Below are 15392 nucleotides of genomic sequence, written 5' to 3'. Positions count from 1 at the left end.
AGAGGAGGGCTTGGCATGGGATGAGGAATAACGGAGAAGGAACACCTTACCTAGACCATGGTGTGTCATCTTGCGGCAGGGCGAGTGAGTGTGGAGTCCGCCTGCCGTGTGTGGTCACCTCTACAACGCCTTCTTCCGCACACCAGGCATCGCTAGAGTGGCGCCCTCCCGTCAACACGATACAACCTCACACACTCCTTTATTTCACCACCATCGCCACTATGAGTCTAATTATCGTGAGCGGAGAGTGCGTGGCCGGGGTGCAGGGAGGTGGACACACACACATACACGCGGTAAAGGGGGAAAAAGGATAGGGGGAGAGGGGGAAGGATGGTAGGGGAGAGGGAGCAGTGGCCGCCACGGTCAGTGACAGGGAGGAGAAGCAGCCTGGCTACACGTGCTCCGCACCACTGCTACACGCACTCTCTCGACCAGTGCGGGAAGCAGACTGACTCGCCTGTCGCACTCAGTGCTGCCTCTTCCACCCCCGCTTCCACCAGCACCAGCCACCCCCCTCCCACAACACACCACTCCCTTTGCTGCCACCCCCCTTCCCTCACCTCCCTAACCCCCCCTACCCCCTCTCTCTCTCTCTCTCTCTCTCTCTCTCTCTCTCTCTCCCTACCCCTCTCTCTCTCACTCACTGGTTTACCAGCTAAGACAACGAGGAGGAACCATTAGTGTCTGGTATTGAAACTAGCAACGCACGACTGTTGCTAGCGCTGGCAACGGCGTGCTTCGGATTTCTTGCAATAAATTAATTATACGAAATGTTAGGGCCAGATTTTTTTTGGAATGGAGAGATAAAGAGGGAATTTAGAAAGTTTATTATAACGAAGGCGTTTCCGGCTCGGTGTATCCTAAGGTCCTGGAGACGAGGACAGAGGGACGGAGCATGCGGTACAGGTAAATTCTGCAAATTAAGGAGCCGTGTAGAGAGAGAGGGGGGGGGGGGGAGGGAGAGAAAAGGGGGGGGGAGGGAGGAAAGAAGGGAGGAAGGTGCTACCACTGACACACATTGTGGCTCCTCCCCCCCCTCCCCCCCCCCCCACCCCATGACTCCGCCCTAACCCCCTCCCCCCAACCCCCCCTCTTCTGTGTTTGTTGCTGTCTATACTGCCATGTGTCTATATGTGTACATGTATATATTATATATATATATATATATATATATATATATATATATATATATATATATATATATATATATATATATATATAAATCGTTCATGTTTCTGAATTTGAGAGAAGGGGATGAGGTCAATGATTCTGTATTAGTTATGTACTTCCACCCTCCCCCTTCCCCCCCTGGAGGTGCATGGCTGGAGAAGCAGAATAAGAAGTACAAAGATGTTGGCGAGACACTAAGAGAGTAGTCAGAGACTGCATTAAAGGAGTTTTATTATTATTATTATTATTATTTTCTCCCACAGACGTGGCCAGACATTTACAATGCTAACCAGCATATATACATTTTCTTCTGTCCTCCATGGACAGGGTTAGAGATGTGTTAAACATATAGTTCAAGGGTTCATTGAAGGAGTAACAGGAAGTAAGGAGGAGGGAACCTAACGACAGGAACGGTCGTCAAAGGAAGAACAGGAATAAATACCAGATAGGGAGAGGATAAGATAAAGAGAGAAAGATGCTTGGAAGAGCAAATGGTAGCCAGAGAGAGAGAGGTGGAGAACTTAAGGCAACCATTGTGAGCATGAACAAAACATGTTCATGTCATGTGTTGAACTGATGAAGGAGAGGAGAAAGTGAAAATAACATGATGTGACGGGAAAGGACAGACAAGAAATTTATGGAAAAGGAAGAGTACATAGAAATATATATATATATATATATATATATATATATATATATATATATATATATATATATATATATATATATATATATATATATATATATATATATAGAAGTTGATGAAAAACATAAGAAATACGAAGCAAGGGGGAGGAAGGATGAGAGACAAAACGTTTGTTCACAGGAGCAGCAGTTCGAACCACACAAAATACACGCCAGGTCTGGAGACTGTGCCGACTAGCAAGTGTACCACGATGACGAAGCACAGACAAACTGTGGCAGGCAGTCTTGTCAAAGTAAGACAAGACTGAATGATACATCACCAGTTACTGAGCAGCATGGCAGCATCCGGAGGACTCGAACATGGTGCCTCCACTCACAGTAATATTCAGCCCTCGCGAGCCACTGCCACACACATACTTGCTCAAACAATGATAATTCAAACACAGGAAATAGTACCCTTGGGTCGCTAACAGGTGTCATACATCAATCACCAATGACACCGCTGCCACAAAACACAGACAGTACTCACCCCAGCTGTCATCCGCAAAGATACAAATCCCCATTAATAATGCACAGTATAGTATTGTCCACAAATGAAGATTGTGTACCGAATAAGCTATGGGAACTACATGAAGAAGCAGGCACCGGAGGAAACTAAGGTCATACATGAGACACACAGACATTACAATTAATTTAGTAAGATTCAAGGGTGAACAAGTCTAATGCATTAAGGAGTGAAGTGGTGGAAGTAGACTCCTTTTACAATCTGAGAGTGCCACGAAAGTTCCTCGAGTGCCACGAGGCATACACACACTGCCTGCCGGAAGCGAAGGACAAAAATTCATCTTCAGCCGCAATGTGGAGTCCTGGGCTCATCCTGACTAGTGTGGAGCCTGGGGTCCTGCGTATATCCTGACCCCCCTGTATGTAACCCTAGGGGTCCGTGTCCATCCTGATCCCAGAGTCGAGCCTGGGGGGTCAGGGCGTCTATCCTGACCCCAGAGTCGAGCCTGGGGGGTCGAGGCGTCTATCCTGACCCCAGAGTTAGGCCTGGGGATCGGGGCGTCTATACTGACCCCAGAGTCGGGCGTATGCCGTAACCGCGACAGCCCTCGCTGATATGGGAACCGCCAAGGACACATTAGAAAGTCTTCGGAGGACAGGCCACGGAGCCGAAGCTAACTTTCACTTCTTGTTTTGAGTAGCGAGGACATTACCAGAGCACCTGACGGAGTACAGGCGGATAGGAGGAGCCGCCGGGGACCACGGCTGGAGGCAGGGGGGAGGGTAATGACCCGATAGGGTAATTAGAGATGAGGAAGGTGGTCGTGGGTGGAGTGGGTGGTTGCACAGGTCGGCCAGGCCGCCAAACAGACAAAAAAAACGCCACAATATATATATTGGTAAAAGTAGAGACGTCCAAGAGGCAGGAAGAGGAGGATGCCACGAGAGGCAGCGGAAACCTTGGGAAAAGAAAGTTGCCATAAGAAACTTGTGAAGCCTTTAATGGCGGCAGACCAGTCCTTCACTATCACTGCCCTCAGCCTCGTTCATGGTTGTTTGAGATGGGAAGGTGGGCGGGGCCGTGGGGGGGGGGGGGGGAAAGAGAGAGGAGGTGTAGAGGGGGGTGGGTGGAATGGTGAAGCTAATAGTAGTTCAGTAGAAACATCTTCCCGGGGATATCAGGGGTAGTCCTGGAGGCGGGACCCAAGAGCCGTGTCTTATCCCCAGCAAATGCAGCTAGTGAGTACCGTGGCAGCACCGCAGTAAGTTCCTGGTGGAGAGAGAGAGAGAGAGAGAGAGAGAGAGAGAGAGAGAGAGAGAGAGAGAGAGAGAGAGAGAGAGAGAGAGAGAGAGAGAGAGAGAGAGAGTCAGAGAGAAAGAGAGAGAGAGAGAGAGAGAGAGAGAGAGAGAGAGAGAGAGAGAGAGAGAGAGAGAGAGAGAGAGAGAGAGAGAGAGAGAGAGAGAGAGGAGGGCAGGATAATAATGACTCTCTCCTCATTGTGGCAAAAGCATTTCCGGTGATAGTGAAAGTGGGTGTAGGGTGGGTACTGCGGTGAGGAAAGTGAGAGGGTGGAGAGAGAGAGAGAGAGAGAGAGAGGCTGGCTATACTCCTCCAACCTGTCTTCCAGTCCCGCTTGTCTTACTCACGCCCGGGAAATAAATATAGGAAGTATGTTCTTAAATACAAATTAATTATTATTATTTGGGTATATAATTTTTGTTATTAAATTTTAGAATGGGTTACGGGCCGTGCTGAGCTCATCCTCAGGGTATGTTAGTTCAAGCTACAACCGGTCCTCCACAACCCCTCCCCCCCCCCCGCCACCAACAACCGGCCCTCCACCACCGGCCATCCACAACCGGCCGTCCACAACCGGCTCTCCACAACCGGTCCTCCACAACCGGTCCTCCACAACCGGTCCTCCACAACCGGTTCTCCACAACCGGCCCTCCACAACCCCTCCCCCCCCCCCCCCCCCCCACCAACAACCGGCCCTCCACAAGTGTTCATTCCCTTCCAGCGTTCGAATCCCGCTACTCTAAAAGCCTCACCCATGTACAGTAAGTCAAAATTAAAAACAAAACAGCATCAAAACAACTCTCCCAACCTACCCTAGGTTTACCTATACATATCCAGACCCTCCGACTTATACATAAACTATACATAGACTATACATAAACTATATACATTTAACTATACATAAACCTATACGCAATACTGATATCAATTTACATTTGAGAATATGCAGTTGCTGGTCAGTCATTATGAAAGACACTACAAATGAGGATGGGTTGGGGAGGGCATGGGCATGGGCATGGGCATGGGCATGGGCATGGGTATGGGTTGTAAGCAAGGTGACGAGGCCCCCATTTGCCTTGGCGACTCACACCACGAAGGGTGAAGGTGGGAGAGGTGAGATAAAGGGAGGGGAGGAATATGGGAGAGGTGGGGGGGGGGGGGGGAAGGGAGAAGAGAGGAATGTTGTGTGTGAGGAAGAGGAGGAGGTTGAGAGGAGGAACCATGGTGGGGTCATGACCTGTATGGGGGAGGTGTAGGGGTTGTGGTGGTAGGGGAAGAGGTGTAGGGGGCCGTGGTGTAGGGTGTATGTGCGCTTGAGCTACTGAGCAGGTAATGAAGGTGTACACAGTGGGAAACTGTTCAGAGTAATTAGTGAACGCGGTGGCAGCCACTGAACATCCATGACCGGACACCCAGAACGGCGCCGGGAGGGGGGTTGCACACATTGAACATGATGAACACGAGCCAGTAGTTCAATTACGACTGAACACAGTGAGTGGGGGGGAGCCTGGGAGAGAGAAAGTACACACACACACACCAAACATCGTAATTAGAGATCCTTAGCTCCTCTGCCCTACCTTAAGGAAGACAGTGAAGAATGAGCCAGTAACGTAGAGGAAGAGAAAGAAACCAATATGTTCAGGAACTTGTATACCAGTCGCTCAGAGGTTGATAGTCGGGACCCAAGAGCTGGAGGTGAACCAGCCCAGCAGGAGGAGCGACCACCACCAAGCACAACTACACATCACCGCTCAAGACCGACGATAAGCACTCAAAACAGCAAATAATTAATATTTAACAACTGCAGCGAGTTTGCTCGTTAACGTCTGAGAGAACAGAGTGGTTGATGAACAACAGTGAACAGAAAAGTGTGAAGAACCGTGAACAGTGGAGCGTGAACAACAGGGCGAGACGACGGTATAGCACCCCCCCCCACCCCCTTTTGACCTAATTGATATTCCTAATCATAACTACGTATTCAATCCAGTTTTAGTCTTTTAATTACAAATAGTAATCACGTAATACCTTCGCTTGTTGGGAACAAGCCACGCGCACTCAAACGAGCACACGTGTCCAAAGTTGACAAGTTTGATTGATTGATGAAGATTAAGCCACCCAAAAGGTGGCACAGGCATGAATAGCCCGTAAGTGGTGGCCCTTTTGAGCCCATTACCAGTATCAAGAGCTGATACTGGAGATCTGTGGAGGTGCGACTGCACCCTGCGTGACGGGAGATGTCTCCCGTGTTGAGAAGTTAATTGTAAGTTGTGTCACTCGACTCCTTGAGAGATAACTGGTGTATTTATGACTGAAGCAAACAACATAGTCAAGTTAACAATAATGGAATCAGAATTTGTCTCCTAGGGATCCCATCCTTGGCTTTCGAATGCATGATAGAAATGATGAGTAAGCTAAAGCATAGACTCTTGAAGAGGATTACTATGATAGTAATCCTTGAAGAGGATTACTATCTTGAAATGTCTATGAGCAGCCTAAGAAAAGCTGTAGACCCACAACTGCCACAAAATTGATTAGGCTTGAGACAAAGTGAAATCCTCACCAGTTATTTCAACTATCGTCATATTATCATGACAGGAAGAGTCACACACATATTGTATTGGGGTCATTCAGTAATGAATGACTGTAGGTTATTTATTCAGTAAGGTCAGTAGGCTTCTGGATGTTACTACTGCTAGGCTACAAGCACCTGTGGGAGTTTACCACCCAGGAAGCTCCAACCAAATGTAATCACTGTCACCAAAACTACTCACATACCTTTCGTCAGTATGTAATTGAATGTGAAAAAAATCAGAAATAATGCATATTATAAATGGCACCAAATTGTATTTCATTCAAAATGATGTACTGCTAGAAATCCTAGCAACATATCCAAAGTTTGCTTACTGTAAGTAGTGCAAGCACACACACCAGTGTAAACTTTCTACACCAGCCCACTCCAAAGGTGCAGGGGGCATGGTTAGTAACTGTAATTAGCTCACCTCAGATGTAAAGTGTTCAGAGATTCTTGTGGGTCACTTCTTCAACTATTATACTGTGTAACTTGTTTAGCTAAATGAAATTTTAGGGTTCAGTTCCTGAGCTCATTATGAACCCCTTGTAACCCTTTGCCACTACCGCCCAGCTGATGGGTATGGGGTCCACCACCGCCCACGGGATGGGTATGGGGTTCCATCACCGCCCACGGGATGGGTATGGGGTCCACTACCGCCCACGGGATGGGTATGCGGTCCACTACCGCCCACGGGATGGGTATGGGGTCCACCACCGCCCACGGGATGGGTATGGGGTTCCATCACCGCCCACGGGATGGGTATGGGGTCCACTACCGCCCACGGGATGGGTATGGGGTCCACTACCGCCCACGGGATGGGTATGGGCTCCACCACCGCCCACGGGATGGGTATAGGGTCCACTACCGCCCACGGGATGGGTATGGGCTCCACCACCGCCCACGGGATGGGTATGGGGTCCACTACCGCCCACGGGGATGGGTATGGGGTCCACCACCGCCCACGGGAATGGAATATGGGACGCATGATAAATGAACAAAATCAGATGTTATTGTTTAAGATTTGCTACCTGGAACAAAATGTTCCAAGTAGCACGGGCTATGCTGAGCCCGTAGTCGTCTACAAAATCAGAACGTCACATAAATGAAAGTGACAACGCCTCGGCCCCGTCGTGGCCGACACTTGGTAAGTGTCTACAAGGCGGACCCCGAAGTCTTCTTGTCACTTTCAGTCACCAGGTGCGGGTTGAGTTCCACCTCCGCTCCTCACGATCATATGAGATCTGTGCTGCTGCAAGGAAGTTATCTTCTCTAGACAGGTACCCTTGGTTATCTTCCGGTGTTTGCTATCGCTAAATATCTTCGTTCGGTCGCGGCTATCATGTTCCACAACTGTGGGGACGTCATTCGTAGCGGTGTGGGGGGGGGGAAAAGCTCCACCCTTCTCCAGGTGTGTACTGAAGCTCCACCATTCTCCAGGTGTGTAAATATGACCCCCTTCCCTCCAGGTATGGAAAATGCGCATGAAAAAAAAAAATGAATATTTTCCATCAGTTAAAGCTGTTGCTCTGGGTTATTTCACGGGCTAAAGGATTATTGGGGCAGTAGTCCGGTGCCGCTGCTGCTGCTGCTGCTGCTGCTGGAGCAGCTGGAAGCTTACGGCTGTTGCAGCGGCTGTCAGCGGTGGGGGAAGAGGAAGTGAATTGCCTCAAAAGCAACGCCCTTGTGTACTGTTATTCCTTTTGAATAGGCCATGAGTGCCTGTGTGTTTGTGTGTGTGTCTTTAGCGAGATGCAGAGATCCTCTTAGATGGTGTGAGAGCGAGACTGTTCACGTGGAGACTGTCTTAGTCCAATGGTGATGGTGTGAGTAGCTTGTTAGCGGTAGTTAGCCCGTTCTCGCCAGCGCTGATTAAATTATTGTACTAACGTGCCTTATCCTAGCCTACCAGCTGCTCCTTGTAACACTGAGGTAACCAAGAATATGTACAGCAATACAAGGCAAGTAAGCTGTGTTTCAGATCGTGTTGTGAGAACTCTGACACACTCCCCTCCCCAGCCCCCTAACTACCTTCTTGAAGGCTCAAGTAGTTCAGTGTATATCAACAAGGCAACAAGGCCAGCTGGTAATGCTTTCAGCTTTAAAACCTAATTTAATTTATAATAATTCATCCTATCCTAGCCCAAAACAATCGAAATTTAACCTTAATCTATAATAGAATAGCATATTCTAAACCATAATAGCCTAACATAGTCTAATTTATAATAGCCTAACATAATCTAATTTATAATAGCCTAACATAATCTAATTTATAATAGCCTAACATAATCTAATTTATAATAGCCTAACATAATCTAATTTATAATAGCCTAACATAATCTAATTTATAATAGCCTAACATAATCTAATTTATAATAGCCTAACATAATCTAATTTATAATAGCCTAACATAATCTAATTTATAATAGCCTAACATAATCTAATTTATAATAGCCTAACATAATCTAATTTATAATAGCCTAACGTAATCTAATCAATAATAGCCGAACATGATATAATCCATATTATAACCTAACCTAAACTGCGTTACAATAACCTAATCTTTTATATAATCAATCTTAACATACCCTGATCAATCATTAACCTAATTTAACTTATCCTAACCTAACTCAACTTAGCCTAATGAGGTGAACTTGCCCCCCCAACAGAACAAGCTGCTTCCACCGGTCGGTGAACGTAGTCATTCCACAATAACATATCATCAGACGAAAGTCAAATTTCCCAGGACAATGAAGGGCCGTGTTTGGTAAGGAAGAAGTACTGAGCTTCCTCTGATGACGCGAAGTGGAGGAAACTCGCCCTCCAAACTCTTTTTGGAGTTTGGAGGGTGAGGTGGGGCACGCCCCGTGGTCCCTGCTTTTGGTTATATGGGCTCTATGCGCACTCCATAGAGCCTATATATACGGTACCGGGGGGTTAGTCATGCCATGAGCCTACGTCACTATGCAGGGGAGTCGCTGACCTGGAGCTCCTTAAGCAACACCTGAGAAGAAAGAGTAGCTCGGACATTCTTGCTGACCTCACCAGGAACATCATTAATTTCCGCAGGAAACACACACACACACACACACACACACACACACACACACACACACACACACACACACACACACACACATACTTGGGCATATCAGATCAGCTGAAGGTGATCATTAGCGTGCCTGTTCGTACCAGCTATTTTCCGCCTTTCCAACCAAGAGTTGCTTTATGTAATGATCCGCGACCTATTTCCCTTGTGATAGTTACTAGGCCAAATCTTGACCATCCCCTACAAGTCAACAACGGTTGCTTTAATCACTGACACGTGGACGGCTGTGACGACCCCTGTGACAGGTAGACGGATGTAACGACCACTGACACGTGGACGGTAGTGACGACTCCAGTCAGAAGTCGTCACAGTAGTCGTCACTACACTACACTACCCACCACCCTCCCTACACTACCATGTTGGGGAGGGTGGTAGCTTCCACTCAAGCAGCAAAATTAGGCTAGTGTTTCATGCTAGCAAGTGAGTAGGTAATTTGGTTATGTTGTCTAGTCTCTCTCCTCTGCCTCTCTCTCTCTCTCTCTCTCTCTCTCTCTCTCTCTCTCTCTCTCTCTCTCTCTCTCTCTCTCTCTCTCTCTCTCTCTCTCTCTCTCGCGGATCTAGCAAAACAGGATGCAAAGTGAAAATATGCAACGCAATGAAATGACAATGAGTTTACAAAACAGATGGCAATAAACGGAGGATGCAAGAGAAGAGATAATGAGAGAAAGGAGTAAATAACAATGGAAGAAGAAGTAGAAATAGAGAGACTGGAGAGAGGAGGAAGGAGGGGCTGTAGTGATGACAGAGAGGAGGTTGTGACAGAAGGTAAACATGACAAACACTCACACACGTATTTACTATTTCTTCCTGTAGATTCGAGCTCTTGGACCCCGCCTTTCTAACCGTCGGTTGTCTAATGTACTGATTCCCGACCTGTTTAGCCTCTATCATATCTGCAACATATTTCTAACACACACACACACACACACACACACACACACACACACACACACACACACACACACACACACACACACACACACACACACATACAGGTGGAAACTGAGTGGTGACACAGGTGGAAACTGAGTACCCACATGAGCCACAGGGACGTTAGAAAGAACTTTTTCAGTGTCAGAGTAGTTAACTGGCTCTGGCTCTTTGGTCCCGCCTCTCAAATGTCAATCAACTGATGTACAGATTCCTGAGCCTACTGGGCTCTGTCATATCTACATTTGAAACTGTGTATGGAGTCAGCCTCCACCACATCACTGCCTAATGCATTCCACCTGTTAATTACTCTGACACTGAAAAAGTTCTTTCTAACGTCCATGTAGCTCATTTGGGTACTGAAGTCTCCACCTGTGTCCCCTTGTTCGCGTACCGCCAGTGTTATACAGTTTATCTTTATCTGCCCTGTCAATTCCTCTGAGAATTTTGTAGGTGGTGATCATGTCTCCCTGAGCTCTTCTGTCTTCCAGCGACGTGAGGTGCATTTTACGCAGCCTTTCCGCGAAACTCATGCCTCTTAGTTCTGGGACTAGTCTAGTGGCATACCTTGAACTTTTTCCAGCTTCGTCTTGTGCTTGACAAGATACGGGCTCCATGCTGGGTCCGCATACTCCAGGATTGGTCTTACATATGTGGTATACAAGGGTCTGAAGGATTCCTTACACAGGTTCCTGAACGCTGTTCTGATGTTAGCCAGCCTCGCATATGCCGTAGACGTTATTCTTTTTATGTGGATTTCAGGAGACAGGATTGGTGTGATATCAACTCCTAGATCTTTTTCTCTGTCCGTTTCATGAAGGACTTCATCTCCCATTCGGTATCCTGTGTCTGGCCTGTTTCCACCGCCTAGTTTCATGACCTTACATTTACTCGTGTTGAACTTTAGTAGCCCTTTGTTGGACCTTCAGCTTGTCTAGGTCATCTTGTAGCCTCATACTATCTTCCTGTGTGTGTGATGTCCTACTGCAGTAATTCATAACAAGTTTTATGATGAACTGTCGTATAATATATATATATATATATATATATATATATATATATATATATATATATATATATATATATATATATATATATATATATATATATATATATATATATAGCATCTCCGTTTTCTCTCTCCGTTACCGAGAGAACACAGCTGCATCACATGCTTCCCTTACCTAGTTCAGTCATTAGTGAGTTAATTAAGAGTTTTTGTAAATACAGTTCAGAGTTACATTCTGGCAGAGTTGTTCATTTGTCGCCTCAGTGCGTTGGTTGTTTAATTGTTTCTACCGCTGGCCCGTGAGGAGAGGTTCCGTTTACTGGGGTTACTGGCTTAACTGTTCCCGCCACTTTCACTCTTTGCTTGACTGGCTCACGGGGCCTCGCGCCCGTTTTCTGTGAGTGCATGACGGTGTGTCCGTTTTCTGTGAATGTTGCTCATGATGGTGCGTCCGTTTTCTGTGAATGTTGCTACGGTAACCCGTCATCTGACAAATAATGTCGCTTTTCGCTGCTCGTATGCACACTAAGGCTAAAAACTGGCGCACTAGAAAATGGAAGCGGCTCGCGAAAGTGACGTACTGTGCCGTTTTCTGTTTTGGGTCCTATGGTTTACTCGGTTAGGTTAGGAGAGGACACTTTAAATTAACAGTTTTCATGACGTATTGAAACCTTAGGAGAACTTGCTGCTCTCCTAACCTACCAGAGAACCCCAAAACTTGCACTTTTGGGTCCATTTAATTTGGAAATTGAATTTCCATGTTCTCCACAGATCCAACATTGCATTAAGTGCTTAGTGCCGTCAGCTCACAACCAAATGACCCCGGATCCAATTTCCCGGCAGGGTAAGACGTTTGAACACATTTTCACCTGATGTCTCTGTTCACCTAGTAGTAATACCCTGAGAGCTGGTTGACTGTTGTGGTCGCAGCCTTGCATAAGTCAGTCGTTGACCAAGAGAGGACCTCGCTAATGGGGTCAAATATGATGGTCCACGACAATAGGCAGCTAATATACGAATCTTGAAAATTGGTTTCCTAAAACAAGAACAAATTGTACACAGTTCAGCTTATATGGTTTGTTTGTTTGTAAATATTTAGGTCCAGGTGCTGGGAGGCCAACTTGGTTATTTGTATTTGCACTCCGAGCTTGAAGTGAGTGAATCACGACTCGAGCCGAGGGTTCGAACTCAGTCCGTTTGCATTAAGAACAAATATGACTGACCCCCACCACGAATATGTCAATATTTAACTTGTATTTGAGGGAGAACTACAGTAAATGTACCCATTTTCTCTGATGGTCTTGAGTGTTTCCATTTTCTGTGAGGGTCATGAATGTGCCCATTTTCTGTGATGGTCATGAATGTACTCATTTTCTGTGATGATCATGAATGTACCCATTTTCTGTGATGGTTTTGAGGGTACCCACTTTCTGTGGTCTTTAATGTACCCATTTATGTAATACTGTTGACTGTACCCATTTTCTGTGGTGGTTTTGAATGGCGAATGAATTAGTCGAGATTCTATTGATGCCTTTCTAGCCATGAATAAATAGAGAGTGTATGGGGTCATTCAGGCAGAGAATGAAGCAAAACAACGTGTAACACATGACTTAGTGTAAGAGAAACTGGTCAGGAATGATATATAGAGCACCATAAACTTCATCAAAGGGTTAAATTCGTCATCATTCTTAAATATGGATCAATAATTTTAGGTTATTAATGTCACGCTATAGTGATCTGCGCTTTATAGCACGAGAGCGTTGACAGGTTCATAGTACCACTAGTTAGCTCTGTCTAATGTGTCATCCACTCTTTAGTTTCTTGCTCTAACTATTGTTTGTTGCCTCTGACTCTATAGTTATTACTCTGACGCTATACTTTATTTCTTTAATTCAATAGTTTGAGCGGAAACCATTTTGGATCTGGGAAACACTGAGGAAATGACGATAGCGTAACCTACAAAGATTGGGAAGTCTTCTCGCAAGACTGTGGCCTGACAGCTGAGTGGAAAGCGCTTTGGATTCGTAGTCCTGAGGTTCCGAGTTCGATCCCCGGAGGAGGCGGAGACAAATGGGCAAATGTTTTTTTCACCATGATGGAACTGTTCACCTAGCAGTAAATAGGTACCTGGGAGTTAGACAGCTGCTACGGGCTGTTTCCTGGGGGGGGGGGTAACAAAAAGGAGGCCTGGTCGAGGACCGGGCCGCGGGGACGCTAAGCCCCGAAATCATCTCAAGATAACCTCAAGAAGGTGTACTCAAAGACGTCATCATTATCTCATATTCCACACAACGAAAATAATTTTATTATTTTCTGTCACGCCACGAAAAAAAAAGCAATAAAGTGCAATCAAATACTCACTGAGTATTGAGGACTCGAACTTACGCCCGGGATGATCCCAGACACTGCCTTAGTCGACTAGGCCACGACATGGTTAAGAGAATTGTAACCGGGAGTTCCACTGGCCTCACACGGATCCTGCAGCCTCTCCGAGACACAAGCCAGGGTTTTACACAATTTCCCAAATGCACCCGGGCTCTGTCAACAAGCTGTTCTACCTCTTCGCCCCTCACTTCAATACACACAGAAATCACAATAGAATGCATTAAATGAACAAATCCACAAGGGCCGTGATGAGGATTCGAACTTACGGCCAATATGATCCCAGACGCTGCCTTAGTCGACTAAAGTATAGCTTTCCTTAATAATAATAATAAATGATAATAATAATAATATTTTTATTATTATTATTATTATTAAAACAAAGTCTAATTCTTTTCAATAACAGCAAAATTGTTATGGTTATTTGTATTATGTACTACAACCCCCAAAGTCACCCCAAACAAGCAAACGACGCCTTTTAAACAAGATAATTGTGAGGTTGGAACATTCAACAAAACACTATAATATAATGAAAGGGTCATTCAACGATGGAGTATTATCACAACTCCGAAGCCTTCTCCACCTCGTTGCTTAAAATAACTATGTAAAACCTGTGATAAAAGCCCAAGAGTCCGGCATAACTTTAAAAATAAGTAGTTCCACCGAAGCCCTGGTTTATCACTGTTGTGTCTAGCCAGTAACTGGATGGGTGACCTCGAAGACAGCCTCGGCCACAGCTTAGAGAGACCTCCTTAAGGAAAACAAACTTCCTGGTGACTCTAGTAATGATATACCAGCATACCAGTGAGGAAATTTGACTCGGCCACCGTCCCTGAATCCGGCAGGTGAGTGTTTACGTTCGTGAGAAGCGTCTTAGATCCATCAACACACTTTGCCAACTCGAACGCAGGAGGACGGTCGCTGGAGACGTGGGAGAAGTGTGGGTCGCGGAGAAGAGAAATATGGAGAGATGAAAGAGAAGAAGGCAAGAAAGCCTGCTGAAAGGAGTGACGATACATGTCAGAAGTCTCTCTTCACACTGGACTCCAAACACGCTAATACAGACAATGCCAAGCACCTGTAACACATACGACTCCTAACTCCGCAACACGAAGGGCTCCTAAGACACGGAAAAGAGAACCCCGAACACGCTAACACAGAGGACTCATAACACCGCAACACACGAACTATTAAATAAACACTAATTAGAAAGTGAGGATTAGAAAGCTAAGACAGGCTCGGGGGGAGAGAGTGCTACGTGAACCGTTTAAGAGAATTATACAAGAGCACAACACATTACATTACTCATGTCACGCATGAGAGAGAGAGAGAGAGAGAGAGAGAGAGAGAGAGAGAGAGAGAGAGAGAGAGAGAGAGAGAGAGAGAGAGAGAGAGAGAGAGAGAGAGAGAGAGAGAGACAGACAGACAAACAGACAGAGAGACATACACACATAGAAGAGAAGGCTAAAGGCCAGAAAAAACAAGAAAAAGAAAATAACACGAAAAAAATATTGCTGCATGAGAGAGAATAAATATAACTTAAAGCCTGTTTTTCTCGAGAGTGAAATTTGCCGCAGAACCGGTTGGTAATTCCTAAGGTCGCCTCCCTGCGGGGTAAGGCCGCCTCCCTGCGGGGTAAGGTCGCCTCCCTGCGGGGTAAGGCCGCCTCCCTGCGGGGTAAGGCCGCCTCCCTGCGGGGTAAGGCCGCCTCCCTGCGGGGTAAGGCCGCCTCCCCAAGGGGTAAGGTCGCCTCCCTGCGGGGTAAGGCCGCCTC

At 46.3% G+C, this 15392-nt stretch overlaps 1 protein-coding gene across 3 annotated transcripts in view; it reads right to left on the bottom strand.

The window, feature by feature from the left end:
* Sb (serine proteinase stubble) overlaps positions 1 to 15392 on the bottom strand; it is an 81584-nt gene that overhangs the window by 50699 nt on the left and 15493 nt on the right. Inside the window, exon 1 of one of the 3 annotated variants that reach the window (XM_045745223.2) lies at positions 51 to 433. The exons of the other annotated variants lie outside the window; for them this stretch is intronic. Coding sequence (XP_045601179.2) covers positions 51 to 69 — 19 coding nt within the window. The 5' untranslated portion in view covers positions 70 to 433. Of the gene's footprint in view, positions 1 to 50; positions 434 to 15392 lie in introns of those variants that run through there. 3 annotated transcript variants of the gene reach the window in all.

This window comes from Procambarus clarkii, chromosome 16, assembly GCF_040958095.1.
Source record: "Procambarus clarkii isolate CNS0578487 chromosome 16, FALCON_Pclarkii_2.0, whole genome shotgun sequence".
NCBI classification, from domain to species: Eukaryota; Metazoa; Arthropoda; class Malacostraca; order Decapoda; family Cambaridae; genus Procambarus; species Procambarus clarkii.
Note: the sequence above shows the minus strand (reverse complement) of the source record. Positions and strands in the feature narration are given on the sequence as shown.